This window comes from Bombina bombina, chromosome 6 (genome assembly GCF_027579735.1).
Source record: "Bombina bombina isolate aBomBom1 chromosome 6, aBomBom1.pri, whole genome shotgun sequence".
Taxonomy (NCBI): domain Eukaryota; kingdom Metazoa; phylum Chordata; class Amphibia; order Anura; family Bombinatoridae; genus Bombina; species Bombina bombina.
The window spans coordinates 863265422-863282101 of NC_069504.1; the positions used below are offsets into that span (position 1 = coordinate 863265422).

At 37.9% G+C, this 16680-nt stretch overlaps 1 protein-coding gene across 1 annotated transcript in view; it reads right to left on the minus strand.

Annotated features, from left to right (window-relative positions):
• Positions 1–243: 243 nt before the first annotated feature.
• TNFSF13 (TNF superfamily member 13) overlaps positions 244–16680 on the minus strand; it is an 80910-nt gene continuing 64473 nt past the window's right edge. The window contains exons 5-6 of the mRNA XM_053716130.1: positions 5335–5482; positions 244–411 (exon numbers count right to left, since the gene is read on the minus strand). Of these exons, the coding sequence (XP_053572105.1) occupies positions 302–411; positions 5335–5482 (258 nt within the window). The 3' untranslated portion in view covers positions 244–301. The remainder of the gene's footprint in view (positions 412–5334; positions 5483–16680) is intronic.

Consider the following 16680-nt stretch of genomic DNA (forward strand, 5'->3'; position numbering starts at 1 on the left):
TAATAACCTCTGTTCCCTTTGGAGTTATGCAAGTGGCAGGATAGACTGCTCACTTCTATCTGTACCATTCTGCGATTGGAGTAAATGTCTGATAGTTCCTTTATGCCTATGTCTATCTCTGCTGCAGAGGGAGAGACTCGTAGCTCTCTTTCTTCTTCTGTCATTCTTGCTTGGATGAACTACAATATATCTTTAGCCAATAAAATAATCTCTATGTAGCTGAGATTACCTAAAGGCTGCAGCATTTAAATTAGTCTCTGCTTTACTCCTACATTACAGGATGAGTCCATAACCAGGTGACCTATAGCCTGACCAATCCCAGGAAGGTAGCTTGACCACAGCGGTCCAGGCTGGCATTGTGTCTTGGTATAGAAAGTTGAATGATATCACCTTTCTGCAGCTGGAAAACTCCTGGGGGTGAAAGGATAACACGATTAGCAAATTATTACCAAGTTTATAAGAAATACAAAGCTTTGTACATTAAAGGGACATAATACTCATATGCTAAATCACTTGAAACTGATGCAGTATAACTGTAAAAAGCTGACAGGAAAATATCACCTGAGCATCTCTATGTAAAAAAGGAAGATATTTTACCTCACAATTTCCTCAGCTCAGCAGAGTAAGTTCTGTGTAAAATGTTATACTCAGCTGCTCCCAGCTGCAGGTAAAAAATTTTTAAAAAAATGAAGAAATGAACAGCAGCCAATCAGCATCAGCAGTGCTGAGGTCATGAACTCTTACTGTGATCTCATGAGATTTGACTTAACTCTCATGAGATTTCATAGTAAGCTTCCTTTACCTGATTGGTGAAATAATATGAGAGTGCACGATGCTAGTCCCTTCAGATGTCCCAGGATAAACACACTAAAATGCTGCTTAGAAATCCTTTACAATGGGAGGTGGCTACTGAGGAACTTTTGAGGTAAAATATCTTTCTTTTTTACATAGAGATGTTCAGGTGATATTTTCTAATCAGCTTTTTACCGCTATGCTGCATCACTTTCAAGTGTTTAAACATTTGGGTATTATGGCCCTTTAACAAGACATGAATGTAAGCAAATATATAAATATAACAATAATAGAATATCTGATGACAACAATTGTCCTCAGACAAGCCCCAAAAGCGCCCTCACCTCAAAAAAATCACTATCTCTGTAAAGTATATCGGTTCAAAGTAAAAATATATCTAGAACCCGATGTACATTATATTGTAATATAGTTGCTGCCAGTCCCAAAGAGAAAAACTCAAATAAGTCCCTCTGACTTATTTCGGTAATAGATATACAAAAGGGTATGGGATGGCGCTAAAGATGGCTCAGTATCTGAGTAATTAAATGAATAAGTGGTTCAAAAGAACGCCACTAGTTAATTGCAAGAAATACAGTGTGTATATGTATATGTTCAGTTACATCATATTTTATATGTGTTATGTATATAGGGTATATTGTATATAAAACCTAGTATATTAATACATAGCAACATACATACAAAACAGGCTTAGAATTTTTTTTAAAAAAGAGTCCTGTTTAATATATATATATATATTAAAAATCCACAAATTAATTTAAAACCTCTTAAAAAGTTCAATCCCAATAAGTGAAAAACGTCCAGCAGAAAGTGATCCGGCACCCTATCAGATGTGCACTTACTTTCACAGACCTCAATCAGTATGAGGTAAGTAGATGACCTCTGATGAAGAAGGGAAAGAAAGATTTGTACCCTTTGTAACGCATAAGGTAGATATATCGTTTAGGCTGACAGCCTCCCTTGGATACGGATCTATCCGTGACTTGGACTGACAAACGCCTAGATTACGAGTCTTGCGTTAGCCTTAAAAAGCAGCGTTGAGAGGTCCCAACGTTGCTTTTTTCCTAACGCTGGTATTACAAGTCTTGCAGGTACAGGTGTACCGCTCACTTTTTTTCCGCGACTCGAGCATACCGCAAATCCACTTACATAAATTGCGTATCCTATCTTTTCAATGGGATTTTCCTAACGCCGGTATTACGAGTCTTGGAAAAAGTGAGCGGTACAGCCTCTCCTGTCAAGACTCCTACCGCATTTAAAAGTCAGTAGTTAAGAGTTTTATGGGCTAACGCCGTAACATAAAACTCTTAACTAAAGTGCTAAAAAGTACACTAACATCCATAAACTACCTATTAACCCCTAAACCGAGCCCCCCCCCACATCGCAAACAATTAAATACATTTTTTAACCCCTAATCTGCCGACCGGACATCGCCGCCACTTTAATAAATATATTAACCACTAAACCGCCGCACTCCCGCCTCGCAAACACTAGTTACATTTTATTAACCCCTAATCTGCCGTCCCTAACATCGCCGACACCTACCTACAATTATTAACCCCTAATCTGCCGTCCCCCAATGTCGCCGCCACTATAATAAAGTTATTAACCCTAAATCTATCTAACCCTAACACCCCTAACTTAAATATAATTTAAATACATCTAAATAAATATTCCTATCATTAAATAAATTATTCCTTTTTTAAACTAAATACTTACCTATACAATAAACCCTAAGCTAGCTACAATATAACTAATAGTTACATTGTATCTAGCTTAGGGTTTATTTTTATTTTACAGGCAAGTTTGTATTTATTTTAACTAGGTACAATAGTTATTAAATAGTTATTAACTATTTAATAACTTCCTAGTTAAAATAAATACAAATTTACCTGTAAAATAAAACCTAACCTAAGCTACAATTACACCTAACACTACACTATAATTAAATACATTACCTAAATTAACTACAATTAATTACAATTAAATTAAATAAACTAAATTACTAAAACAAAACCACTAAATTACAGAAAATAATAAAATAATTACAATTTGTTTAAACTAATTACACCTAATCTAATCCCCCTAATAAAATAAAAAAGCCCCCCAAAATAAAAAAAAAATCCCTACCCTACACTAAATTACAAATAGCCCTTTTTATTCGTACTTTAGTTTATTTAATTTAATTGTAATTAATTGTAGTTTATTTAGGTAATTTATTTAATTATAGTGTAGTGTTAGGTGTAATTGTAGCTTAGGTTAGGTTTTATTTTACAGGTATATTTGTATTTATTTTAACTAGGAAGTTATTAAATAGTTAATAACTATTGTACCTAGTTAAAATAAATACAAAGTTGCCTGTAAAATAAAAATAAATCCTAAGCTAGCTACAATGTAACTATTAGTTATATTGTAGCTAGCTTAGGGTTTATTTTATAGGTATTTAATTTAAAAAAGGAATAATTTATTTAATGATAGGAATATTTATTTAGATGTATTTCAATTATATTTAAGTTAGGGGGGTGTTAGGGTTAGACTTAGATTTATGGGTTAATAACTTTATTATAGTGGCGGCGACGTTGGGGGCGGCAGATTAGGGGTTAATAATTGTAGGTAGGTGTCGGCAACATTGGGGGTGGCAGATTAGGGGTTAATAAATATAAGGTAGGGTTCGGCGATGTTGGGGGCATCAGATTAGGGCCAGCAGGAACATACCCTTTCCCATAGATTAGTATGCACTAGAATATATGCAATAGTGCAGTCTTCCTGTTCAAATGTAGTGGCAGGTTTATCTGTACAACACAGTGACAGCCATTTTGAAAATCCTGCCACCATATTCGTAAAGGCAAATCTATATACTTTCCTTACACTGTAAGCCCTGTTTTGCAGGGGGCACACAGCCCCATCAACTCCCCTCCCTGCAAAATCAATACTTAGAAGTTCGTGCCCAGTCTTGAAATTTAGGGCCATATTAGCGCTCCACTTAGTTATATCAGCGCACGCTAATGTGTGTTGGTATAACACATTCACAGCAATGCAAACTCGACTCACATTCGCATTCGCTTCCATAGGCTCAAATGGGAGCCTCATTCTTACACATGGCTTGAGAACCTCGCACAGCAAAGGGGGTAAGTAGCGCAGCGATGGCAGCAATTTAATATATATCTGTATGCTTTTTATATATATATATATATATATATATATATATATATAAATATATATGTGTGTGCGTTAATATGTGTATATACACATATTAACACGTAAATATATATGTATATAAGCATATACATATGTATTTACAGGGAACACATAGTTCAGTGCAGTTTTTTTTTCTAACACTCCACTCCTACAAACTTTAGAGCCCCAAAACTGCCTAGTGCAATTATTTTTTATTTTGTAGCATTTTGTTAAAGGGACACTCAATCAAAATTAAACTTTCATTATTCAGATAGAGCATGCAATTTTAAACAACTTTCCAATTTACTTCCATTAGCAAAATGTGCACAGTCTTTTTATATTTAAACTTTTTGAGTCACCAGCTCCTACTGAGCATGTGCAAGAATAAGCGTGTATGCATTTGTAAATGGCTGATTGCTGTCACATGGTACGTGTATGCATTTGTAATTGGCTGATGGCTGTCACATGGTACAGGGGGAGTGGAAATAGACATAACTTTTCAAATTGTCAGAAAAAAATCTACTCATTTGAAGTTCAGACTAAATGCTATTTCATTGTCTTGTTATCTTGCATTTGTTGATTATGCAAATCTACTGTGTTGACTGGTCCTTTAATAAAAAACTATAATGCCATCTATTTCAAGAGAATTTGGTGCACTTTTAGAATATTAACGAGAGATCTAATCTCGGGTTAAAGGCATACTAATCCCCAATTGTTTTATTTTATGATTCAGGTAGAGCATGGAATTTTAAGCAAATTTCTAATTTACTCCAATTACCCATTTTACTTTGTTCTTTTGGTATCTTTATTTCAAAAGCAAGAATGTAAGCTTAGGAGCCAGACCATTTTTGGTTCAGCACCTGGGTAGTGCTTGGTGATTGGTGGCTGAATGTAGTCACCAATAAGCAAGCGCTACTCAGAGTGCTGATCAAAAATTGGGCTGGCTTTTAAGCTTAGAGTCCTGCTTTTTCAAATAAAGATAGCAAGAGAACAAAGAAAAATAATAATAGGAGTAAATTAGAAAGTTGCTTAAAATTGCATGCTCTATCTGAATCATGAAATAATATTTTTGGGTTTAGTATCCCTTTATTTTACGGAGCGGTAATTGCTATCGCGAGCACTTATAATGTCTGGTTATTTACCGTGAGCCCGCAAACTTGTAATCTAGCCCTTAAACTGCTGATAAAAACTTTTACAAACAAACTGTAATACATTTTAAAATTCTCTCTTTCAGACGCACCTAAGAAAACATACTCAAATTTCGCTTCAACATTAGTCTTAATTGAAAAGTATTACTGTTAATGTATGTAAAATATATTATGCAAAATGTAATCATAGGAATCTCACCAGCACTATAGCAAGTATTATAGGCTATTTCTTCATCACTTGGCATGCTTTGCACACAGCGAAGCAAAATATCCTTTTTGTCAGTGTCTTCTTCTGCTCTGCGTGTAACGCTCTGTCCCATTGTGAAGGTGTTATCATGGTACAGAACCTGAGAGGAGTAAAAATGGCTTTCTTAGAGCAAAATACAAATGTTTTGTAAGAGTAGAGTGAAAGGTAAATGTGAATTATAGTACATCCGCACAGAGAGAGATAGCTGTGTATCATGTTTGCAAGCAAAGTGAGGGATTGCTATGTATATTATATTGGAGCAGAGTGAGAAATAGCTGTGTATTTTATCCAAAGAGGAACACAGTAAGAGATACCTGTATATTATAAGAGTAGGGAGAGAGAGCTGTGAATGTTATAGACAGAACGGTATGAGAAATAGCTTTATATCATAATGAGGAACAGAATGAGAAATATTTGTGGATCATAGAGAGGAGCACACTGAGAGATAGCTGTATATTATAGAGAGGAACAGTGTGAGAGACATAGAGAAGAACAGAATAAGCGATAGCTGTTGAAAAAAAACAGTGATTATAGCTGTGCATCATAAAGAGGAGCAGGGTTAGAGACAGCTGTCTATCAAAGAGAATAAGATATAGCTGTGTGAGAGAAGCAGAGTGATATATAGCTGTGCCACTGTGCATCATAGAGAGGAGCAAGCAGAGAGCTATCTATCATAGAGAGGAGCAGGCAGAGAGCTATCTATCAAAGAGAGGAGCATAAAGAGAGCTATCTATCAAAGAGAGGAGCATAAAGAGAGCTATATATCAAAGAGAGGAGCATAAAGAGAGCTATCTATTAAAGAGAGGAGCATAAAGAGAGCTATCTATCATAGAGAAGAGCAGGGAGAGAGCTATCTATCATAGAGAGGAGCAGGGAGAGAGCTATCTATTATAAAGAGGAGAAGGGAGAGAGCTATCTATCATAGAGAGGAGCAGGGAGAGAGCTATCTATCATAGATAGGGTTGCCAGCTGTGCTGTGATGACCTATAAGTGACTGGACACTGGATGTAGCTACTCTCACACAATGTCCCCACAAAAGCTCAACCTTAGACCCCACCCTTGATCCCACCACATATATTTTTCACTCCTTGGTTGCCAGAAACACATGTACGTAGTAGTGATGTGACCCCCTTGGCTGCCAGAAGTAAACACCCAGAAATGATTGAACACCCCCATGGTTGCCTGTAACACATATAATAGAAAATACACAGCTTAACCTTTTTTGAGCCATATTTCTAGTGTCCAGTATTTTTGTACAGATTGTACTGGACTTTAATTAATATAAAATTGATACAGACATAAAGGCTTCTAAATGTGGGGAATCTACTATTAAATGATGACAGACCTAGCACCTGTAGTTTCTTAGCTACACTGCACAATTACATACGCAAATTAGTATGGATGGTAACCCCAGAGGCAATCACGTGACATGATCCTGAGGCTCAGCCATATCTCTGTAGATATTACCACACCAAAGCAGTTCATGTAATTTTAATAATCTATTCCCAACATATAAGCACTGAAAACTCAGGATTTATAATGGGAGTTTTGTTAGAACTTAAAGGGACAGTAAACACCTTGTAATTACAAGACATTTCTGTTACCGTCCTACAGAATAACATATCAGCCAAGTGTAAAAATGTGTTTAACAAAATAAAATCCTGTTTACTGCAATTGGTTTTCAATAGAAAAACTGTCCCCAATGCTCGCCTTATTTGGAGGAGCCAAGTAAGTTTCAGTCGGCAGACAACAAGGCTAATAATTGCCATTAAGTTAGTATAAAGTGAATTGTTTTGCCGTTGTTATCTATTAAAGCCAATTAGGAAAATATTTGATGCAGAGTAAGCTCTAAAAAGTCAGGAGGATGCAGTTCCAACTCAATGTACAATTTACAGAGCTAAATTACATATAAAGGGCAAAATAAATAATCAGTATATTACACAGTTGTTTTATTATGCATAATTAAACATCTTATGTTAAAGCTACACTAATAACATAACTAAAGGCTAAACTGACAGTCATTTTATAATGTGATGCCTGGTTGTCATGGTGACAGGCTTAGGGGAGTGGCTTATGTGATGCAGCAGTTATGTCACAAAACCAACTGACAACACAAAGCCTCCACACTCATAACTGCTGCTCACTTTACTAGAGTTGCCAGAATGATCCTGATGAGCTTCAGTAATCACTGATATGTAAATATTAGTTATCTAATATCTGTATTTCACAGCTAGCACACTACAGTATAGCTAGTGCTTTACAACCACAGCTCTGTATACAGTATGTGCTGGTATGTTGAAGAACAGTGACTACCTCCAACACAATGCAAGTGGTATCCGGAGGGAGCTGCAGGTATGAACACCAATTACTACAGGTTGTATTACCATGATCACCCCAAATCAGTAACTGAATAATATTAAATCACATTTATATACATTGTAAAATAATACAGATAAAGGACAGAAGTAATAGCTTAAACTTTGTAGTTTCCTATGGGCACCAGTACTCTGAGACAAAACATAGCATACAAACCGTACCTAATAATGATCATTATCTTCACACCTTTATTTATGATAAAGTAATTTTTATTATTTTGTAGCATGTGCATAATAACAATAAGAAATATAAGACAGAAAATTAACAGATCAGGAAAACAGAAATCCTGGTTCTCTAAGATTACATAGTGAGTAACATAAGTAAGATCGTTCTTTCAAAAAAAAAAACAACATCAAAAAAAGAAAAGAAAAAGGGCTTAATAACACCCAACAATGTGAAACATTAGTCTATACAGTGAAGAGTTTTCTTTTGTAGCTGGGATTGAAGTAATCTTGTACTCAATTGAGTTGCTTTTAAAGCTCAAACTGGTTGTATGCTTCCAGGATGAAGAATAATAAAATAAAGAGAAGGTGAAGAGGGAAAAGGATTAGATGGAGCAAAGAGAGAGAGAGAGAAAGGGAGAAGTACAGTGTAGATGAAGGGGTTTCACCTTACCATTCTGCTCCTCTTAATTCAAGATTGTGGATTTAGTGTGTCTCCTTTTGATCTAGTTTTTATCTATCGTGTTTGGGGGCTTTAAAATCCAATTGGTAGGACAGTCATAGTGGGGGGTTCTATTAGCCTCGCCTAGTGAGTTAGGACACATTATGTAATATCCAGTAATACCATACTCTCTGAAAAGTTTCTTGCGTATCTAGAAGAAATGCTGCCTGCTCTGACATGTTATAATAAAATTTAAGTTTTAGTTTAATTTCTTCCCAGGACGGGGCGCTCTCCCGCCAATGGCGGGCTATACATATCCTTGTGGCTGTACATGTTATCCTGATGAATAAGTTAATGTATTTGTTAAATTCTTTAAGTCTGACGTGGAGTAAAGCTTGTTCCATGGTGAGCTTAATAGGGCTGTCTATAATAGAGCTTAAGAACCGTGATAGTTGGTTCCACACCCTGCGTGTATGTGAGCAGTCCCACCACATATGTTTATAGTCCCCGACCTCCCCACAACCTCTATAGCAGAGTCTGGATCTATCTTTAGTGGAGTGTGAGGTTATCTGTGGCGTTAGATACCATCGAAAACTGGTCTTAATGCAATTTTCCCACATATCAGCACTTATTAATCCCTTCCCCGTACTAGATAGGGTTACATGCCATTCTTGAGTCTCCATCTCCCTATTGATATCCCGTTCCCATTTAGTTTGTATGGTGGATTTAGCATTGTCTGTTGCTAGTTGGATTGCTCGATAGAGCCTGGAGATGGTGTTCTTGGGCCTAGATGAGGTACTGCATATGCTCTCTAGTGCAGAGGGTAAATTTTTAGTTATGGAAGGCAAGATAGGGTGAATGATGGAACTGAGTTGCAAGTATAAAAACCATTCTAATTTGATTGGCTGCAGTTTTTCTTGTAGTTGTGTGTAACTCATCATTTTACCTCCTACTATAAGATCAGCTATTCTATAGAGTCCTCTGTTTTCCCATTTCTGGATAATGGGGATCAGTTCATGTCTAACTAAACTGGTGAGTGTAGCTTTGGCAGAGTGCTCGGGGAGTAGAGTCAGAGAAGTAGTCAGTCTAGACCAGTGTTTAATCATGAAGTCTATTACTGGGTATTCGTGCTGTGTCCTATTAAGGCACCGTTTAGGGTCCCAGAGAATCATGTCTCGTGGGATAATTCCCGCAATATCTGTTTCCAGATGAGTCCAAATAATATCTTTGTTGGGATCGTTAAGAAGTGCAGTCTGTGCTAATCTAGCTGCCTTATAATAGTGCTTGAGGTTTGGGGCCCCTACTCCTCCCAACTGTCTGTTCCTAGAGAGGATTGCCGATGGGATTCTAGCCTTTTTGTTTCCCCTTATAAAATTAATTAAATGTTTTTGTATGTCGTCCAAGTCTGGGGCTGGTATTCTAATTGGTAGTGTGCGAAATAGATATAGGATCCTTGGTAATATCATCATTTTGACTGCCGATAGTCTACCAAACCATGTGAATCTTAATTTACTCCAGTTATTTAGGTCTTGTTTAATAGATTTATACATAGGGGGATAGTTTGCCTTGTATAGTGTCGATGAGCTTGTGGTTAAATTGATTCCTAAGTATCTGAGGAGGTTTTTAGCCCATTTAAATTCGAAATTGGCCTCAATCAGTTTTTTGGTATGGTCCGGGAGGTGAATAGGTAATGCTTCACATTTCTCTAGGTTAATTTTATAGCCTGATATGGAGGAGAAAGAGTTAAGGGTTTGGTAGAGGTTCGGGAGAGTCATTAATGGTCTTGATATGGAGAGCAAGACATCATCCGCGAAGAGTGTGAGTTTGTATTCTTTTTGTTTAATTTTAATACCAGTTATATCAGGGGATCTTCTGATATGTTGGGCTAGGGGTTCAATGCAGAGCGCAAACAATAGTGGGGATAAAGGGCAGCCCTGACGGGTCCCGTTAAGGACAGCAAATCTTTCGGATTGGTGACCCATGGCTCGCACACTTGCTGAGGGAGTAGAATATATATTTTGAATTGCACTCATAAATTCTCCCGATATGCCTATATTAGTTAACACTGCTTGCATATATGTCCAGTCGACCCTGTCAAACGCCTTCTCCGCATCCAAAGAGAGGAGCAGAGAAGGCATTTTTGTCTTGTGCATGTAGTCAATCAAGGATACCATTCTCCTGACATTATCTGGGGCTTCCCTATTTTGAATGAATCCGACCTGGTCTGGGTGAACCAGTCTGGGAAGTAGGGGCTTAAGACGGTTGGCTAAGATCTTAGTGAAGATTTTTAGATCCTGATTTATTAAGGATATTGGTCTATAATTTTGACACCGCATCTTGTCTTTGCCTGGTTTCGGGAGAACTATTATTTTGGTGTCTAACAGTTCAGAAGGGATCTTATGGCCTTTTAATATAGAGTTACAGAATTGTACTACATGTTTGGTGAGGAATGGTTTAAAGTGTTTGTAGTATTCCCCTGGGAAACCGTCGGGGCCTGCCGCCTTGCCTGGTTTTAAATCTTTAAGAACCCCTAGAACCTCTCTATCTGTAATGTCAGTGTTTAAAGAGTCTAGTTCTTGTTTGCTGATCTTGGGTAAGGTTGCCTCCTCTAGGAAAGTGTCAAGGGATTTCTGAATCATTTCTGTTTTGGTTACCTTTCGACCGTCATATAAAGAGCCATAATAGGCTGCAAATGAGTCGACTATATCTTTGGGGTTCACACCTTTATTTAAACATACATATAATTTAATAAATATTTTAATTTTTTAAATAATTATTTTAAACATATTATAGCATTATAAGTATTATAGTCATAACTGTAGAACACACCAATGCTTTTCTGTGCTTCTTCTACATATCTTTATAAGACTTGCAGCTGGCACTAAAGGCTTTAAACCAGCTTTAAGGATTACTACATCATTAGTTTGCAAATGCTCTAAAGCAAGGTAGATGTCCTTACGCTGCAAACTCACTGGTGCTGAGACCCTTATTAAACACTGTACTGTAAGGTGCAGCATCTGATGCAGCTGTTTGTTCTACTTGACCCGGACGAAGAAAAGGCAATTGACGATCTGAAATAAATTCAGATCAGACTGATGCGCATCTGGCCAGCAGTATCTGCTGATGGCAGATGTCCTCACGCTGTAAATTCACTGGTGCTGGGACCCTCATTAAACACTGTAGAGAATAAGATATAGCTGTGTGAGAGAAGCAGAGTGATATATAGCTTTGCCACTGTGCATCATAGAGAGGAGCAAGCAGAGAGCTATCTATCATAGAGAGGAGCAGCCAGAGAGCTATCTATCATATAGAGGAGCAGGGAGAGAGCTATCTATCATAGAGAGGAGCAGGGAAAGAGCTATCTATTATAAAGAGGAGCAGGGAGAGTGCTATCTATCATAGATAGGGTTGCCAGCTGTGCTCCATAAAATAGTGGATGACCTATAAGTGACTGGACACTGGATGTAGCTAGTCTCACACAATGTCCCCACAAAAGCTCAACCTTAGACCCCACCCTTGATCCCACCACATATATTTTTCACTCCTTGGTTGCCAGAAACACATGTACGTAGTAGTGATGTGACCCCCTTGGCTGCCAGAAGTAAACACCCAGAAATGATTGAACACCCCATGGTTGCCTGTAACACATATAATAGAAAATGCACAGTGTAACCTTTTTTTAAGCCATATTTCTAGTGTCCAGTATTTTTGTACAGATTGTACTGGACAGCCTGCTAAGATACTGGACACCCTATTTGTATGGTTCAAATCAACTTTAATTAATATAAAATTGATACAGACATAAAGGCTTTTAAATGTGGGGAATCTACTATTAAATAATGACAGACCTAGCACCTGTAGTTTCTTAGCTACACTGCACAATTACATACGCAAATTAGTATGGATGGTAACCCCAGAGGCAACCACGTGACATGATCCTGAGGCTCAGCCATATCTCTGTAGATATTACCACACCAAAGCAGTTCATGTAATTTTAATAATCTATTCCCAACATATAAGCACTGAAAACTCAGGATTTATAATGGGAGTTTTGTTAGAACTTAAAGGGACAGTAAACACCTTGTAATTACAAGACATTTCTGTTACCGTCCTACAGAATAACATATCAGCCAAGTGTAAAAATTTGTTTAACAAAATAAAATCCTGTTTACTGCAATTGGTTTTCAATAGAAAAACTGTCCCCAATGCTCGCCTTATTTGGAGGAGCCAAGTAAGTTTCTGTCGGCAGACAACAAGGCTAATAATTGCCATTAAGTTAGTATAAAGTGAATTGTTTTGCCGTTGTTATCCATTAAAGCCAATTAGGAAAATATTTGATGCAGAGTAAGCTCTAAAAAGTCAGCAGGATGCAGTTCCAACTCAATGTACAATTTACAGAGCTAAATTACATATAAAGGGCAAAATAAATAATCAGTATATTACACAGTTGTTTTATTATGCATAATTAAACATCTTATGTTAAAGCTACATTAATAACATAACTAAAGGTTAAACTGACAGTCATGGTATAATGTGATGCCTGGTTGTCATGGTGACAGGCTTAGGGGAGTGACTTATGTGATGCAGCAGTTATGTCACAAAACCAACTGACAACACAAAGCCTCCACACTCATAACTGCTGCTCACTTTATTAGAGTTGCCAGAATGATCCTGATGAGCTTCAGTAATCACTGATATGTAAATATTAGTTATCTAATATCTGTATTTCACAGCTAGCACATTACAGTATAGCTAGTGCTTTACAACCACAGCTCTGTATATAGTGGCCTAGATTTGGAGTTCGGCGGTAAAAGGGCTGTTAACGCTCCGCGGGCTTTTTTCTGGCCGCACCATAAAATTAACTCTGGTATCGAGAGTTCAAACAAATGCTGCGTTAGGCTCCAAAAAAGGAGCGTAGAGCATTTTTACCGCAAATGCAACTCTCGATACCAGAGTTGCTTACGGACGCGGCCGGCCTCAAAAACGTGCTCGTGCACGATTCCCCCATAGGAAACAATGGGGCTGTTTGAGCTGAAAAAAAACCTAACACCTGCAAAAAAGCAGCGTTCAGCTCCTAACGCAGCCCCATTGTTTCCTATGGGGAAACACTTCCTACATCTGCACCTAACACCCTAACATGTACCCCGAGTCTAAACACCCCTAACCTTACACATATTAACCCCTAATCTGCCGCCCCCGCTATCGCTGACCCCTGCATATTTTTTTAAACCCCTAATCTGCCGCTCCGTAAACCGCCGCCACCTACGTTATCCCTATGTACCCCTAATCTGCTACCCCTAACACCGCCGACCCCTATATTATATTTATTAACCCCTAACCTGCCCCCCACAACGTCGCCGACACCTGCCTACACTTATTAACCCCTAATCTGCCGAGCGGACCTGAGCGCTACTATAATAAAGTTATTAACCCCTAATCCGCCTCACTAACCCTATCATAAATAGTATTAACCCCTAATCTGCCCTCCCTAACATCGCCGACACCTAACTTCAATTATTAACCCCTAATCTTCCGATCGGAGCTCACCGCTATTCTAATAAATGGATTAACCCCTAAAGCTAAGTCTAACCCTAACACTAACACCCCCCTAAGTTAAATATAATATTTATCTAACGAAATAAATTAACTCTTATTAAATAACTTATTTCTATTTAAAGCTAAATACTTACCTGTAAAATAAATCCTAATATAGCTACAATATAAATTATAATTATATTATAGCTATTTTAGGATTAATATTTATTTTACAGGCAACTTTGTAATTATTTTAACCAGGTACAATAGCTATTAAATAGTTAAGAACTATTTAATAGTTACCTAGTTAAAATAATAACAAATTTACCTGTAAAATAAATCCTAACCTAAGTTATAATTAAACCTAACACTACCCTATCAATAAAATAATTAAATAAACTACCTACAATTACCTACAATTAACCTAACACTACACTATCAATAAATTAATTAAACACAATTCCTACAAATAAATACAATTAAATAAACTAGCTAAAGTACAAAAAATAAAAAAGAACTAAGTTACAGAAAAAAAAAAAATATTTACAAACATAAGAAAAATATTACAACAATTTTAAACTAATTACACCTACTCTAAGCCCCCTAATAAAATAACAAAGCCCCCCAAAATAAAAAATTCCCTACCCTATTCTAAATTAAAAAAGTTACAAGCTCTTTTACCTTACCAGCCCTGAACAGGGCCCTTTGCGGGGCATGCCCCAAGAATTTCAGCTCTTTTGCCTGTAAAAAAAAACATACAATACCCCCCCCCCAACATTACAACCCACCACCCACATACCCCTAATCTAACCCAAACCCCCCTTAAATAAACCTAACACTAAGCCCCTGAAGATCTTCCTACCTTGTCTTCACCATCCAGGTATCACCGATCCGTCCTGGCTCCAAGATCTTCATCCAACCCAAGCGGGGGTTGGCGATCCATAATCCGGTCCAGAAGAGGCTCCAAAGTCTTCCTCCTATCCGGCAAGAAGAGGACATCCGGACCGGCAAACATCTTCTCCAAGCGGCATCTTCGATCTTCTTCCATCCGGAGCGAAGCGGCAGGATCCTGAAGACATCCAGCGCGGAACATCCATCCGGACCGACGACTGAACGACGAATGACTGTTCCTTTAAGGGACGTCATCCAAGATGGCGTCCCTCGAATTCCGATTGGCTGATAGGATTCTATCAGCCAATCGGAATTAAGGTAGGAATTTTCTGATTGGCTGATGGAATCAGCCAATCAGAATCTAGTTCAATCCGATTGGCCGATCCAATCAGCCAATCAGATTGAGCTCGCATTCTATTGGCTGATCGGAACACTGCTTGCATAACACTGCTTGCATATATGTCCAGTCGACCCTGTCAAACGCCTTCTCCGCCTTCTCCGCATCCAAAGAGAGGAGCAAAGAGAGGAGCAGAGAAGGCATTTTTGTCTTGTGCATGTAGTCAATCAAGGATACCATTCTCCTGACATTATCTGGGGCTTCCCTATTTTGAATGAATCCGACCTGGTCTGGGTGAACCAGTCTGGGAAGTAGGGGCTTAAGACGGTTGGCTAAGATCTTAGTGAAGATTTTTAGATCCTGATTTATTAAGGATATTGGTCTATAATTTTGACACCGCATCTTGTCTTTGCCTGGTTTCGGGAGAACTATTATTTTGGCGTCTAACAGTTCAGAAGGGATCTTATGGCCTTTTAATATAGAGTTACAGAATTGTACTACATGTTTGGTGAGGAATGGTTTAAAGTGTTTGTAGTATTCCCCTGGGAAACCGTCGGGGCCTGCCGCCTTGCCTGGTTTTAAATCTTTAAGAACCCCTAGAACCTCTCTATCTGTAATGTCAGTGTTTAAAGAGTCTAGTTCTTGTTTGCTGATCTTGGGTAAGGCTGCCTCCTCTAGGAAAGTGTCAAGGGATTTCTGAATCATTTCTGTTTTGGTTACCTTTCGACCGTCATATAAAGAGCCATAATAGGCTGCAAATGAGTCGACTATATCTTTGGGGTTCACACCTTTATTTAAACATACATATAATTTAATAAATATTTTAATTTTTTAAATAATTATTTTAAACATATTATAGCATTATAAGTATTATAGTCATAACTGTAGAACACACCAATGCTTTTCTGTGCTTCTTCTACATATCTTTATAAGACTTGCAGCTGGCACTAAAGGCTTTAAACCAGCTTTAAGGATTACTACATCATTAGTTTGCAAATGCTCTAAAGCAAGGTAGATGTCCTTACGCTGCAAACTCACTGGTGCTGAGACCCTTATTAAACACTGTACTGTAAGGTGCAGCATCTGATGCAGCTGTTTGTTCTACTTGACCCGGACGAAGAAAAGGCAATTGACGATCTGAAATAAATTCAGATCAGACTGATGCGCATCTGGCCAGCAGTATCTGCTGATGGCAGATGTCCTCACGCTGTAAATTCACTGGTGCTGGGACCCTCATTAAACACTGTAGAGAATAATATATAGCTGTGTGAGAGAAGCAGAGTGATATATAGCTTTGCCACTGTGCATCATAGAGAGGAGCAAGCAGAGAGCTATCTATCATAGAGAGGAGCAACCAGAGAGCTATCTATCATATAGAGGAGCAGGGAGAGAGCTATCTATCATAGAGAGGAGCAGGGAAAGAGCTATCTATTATAAAGAGGAGCAGGGAGAGTGCTATCTATCATAGATAGGGTTGCCAGCTGTGCTCCATAAAATAGTGGATGACCTATAAGTGACTGGACACTGGATGTAGCTAGTCTCACACAATGTCCCCA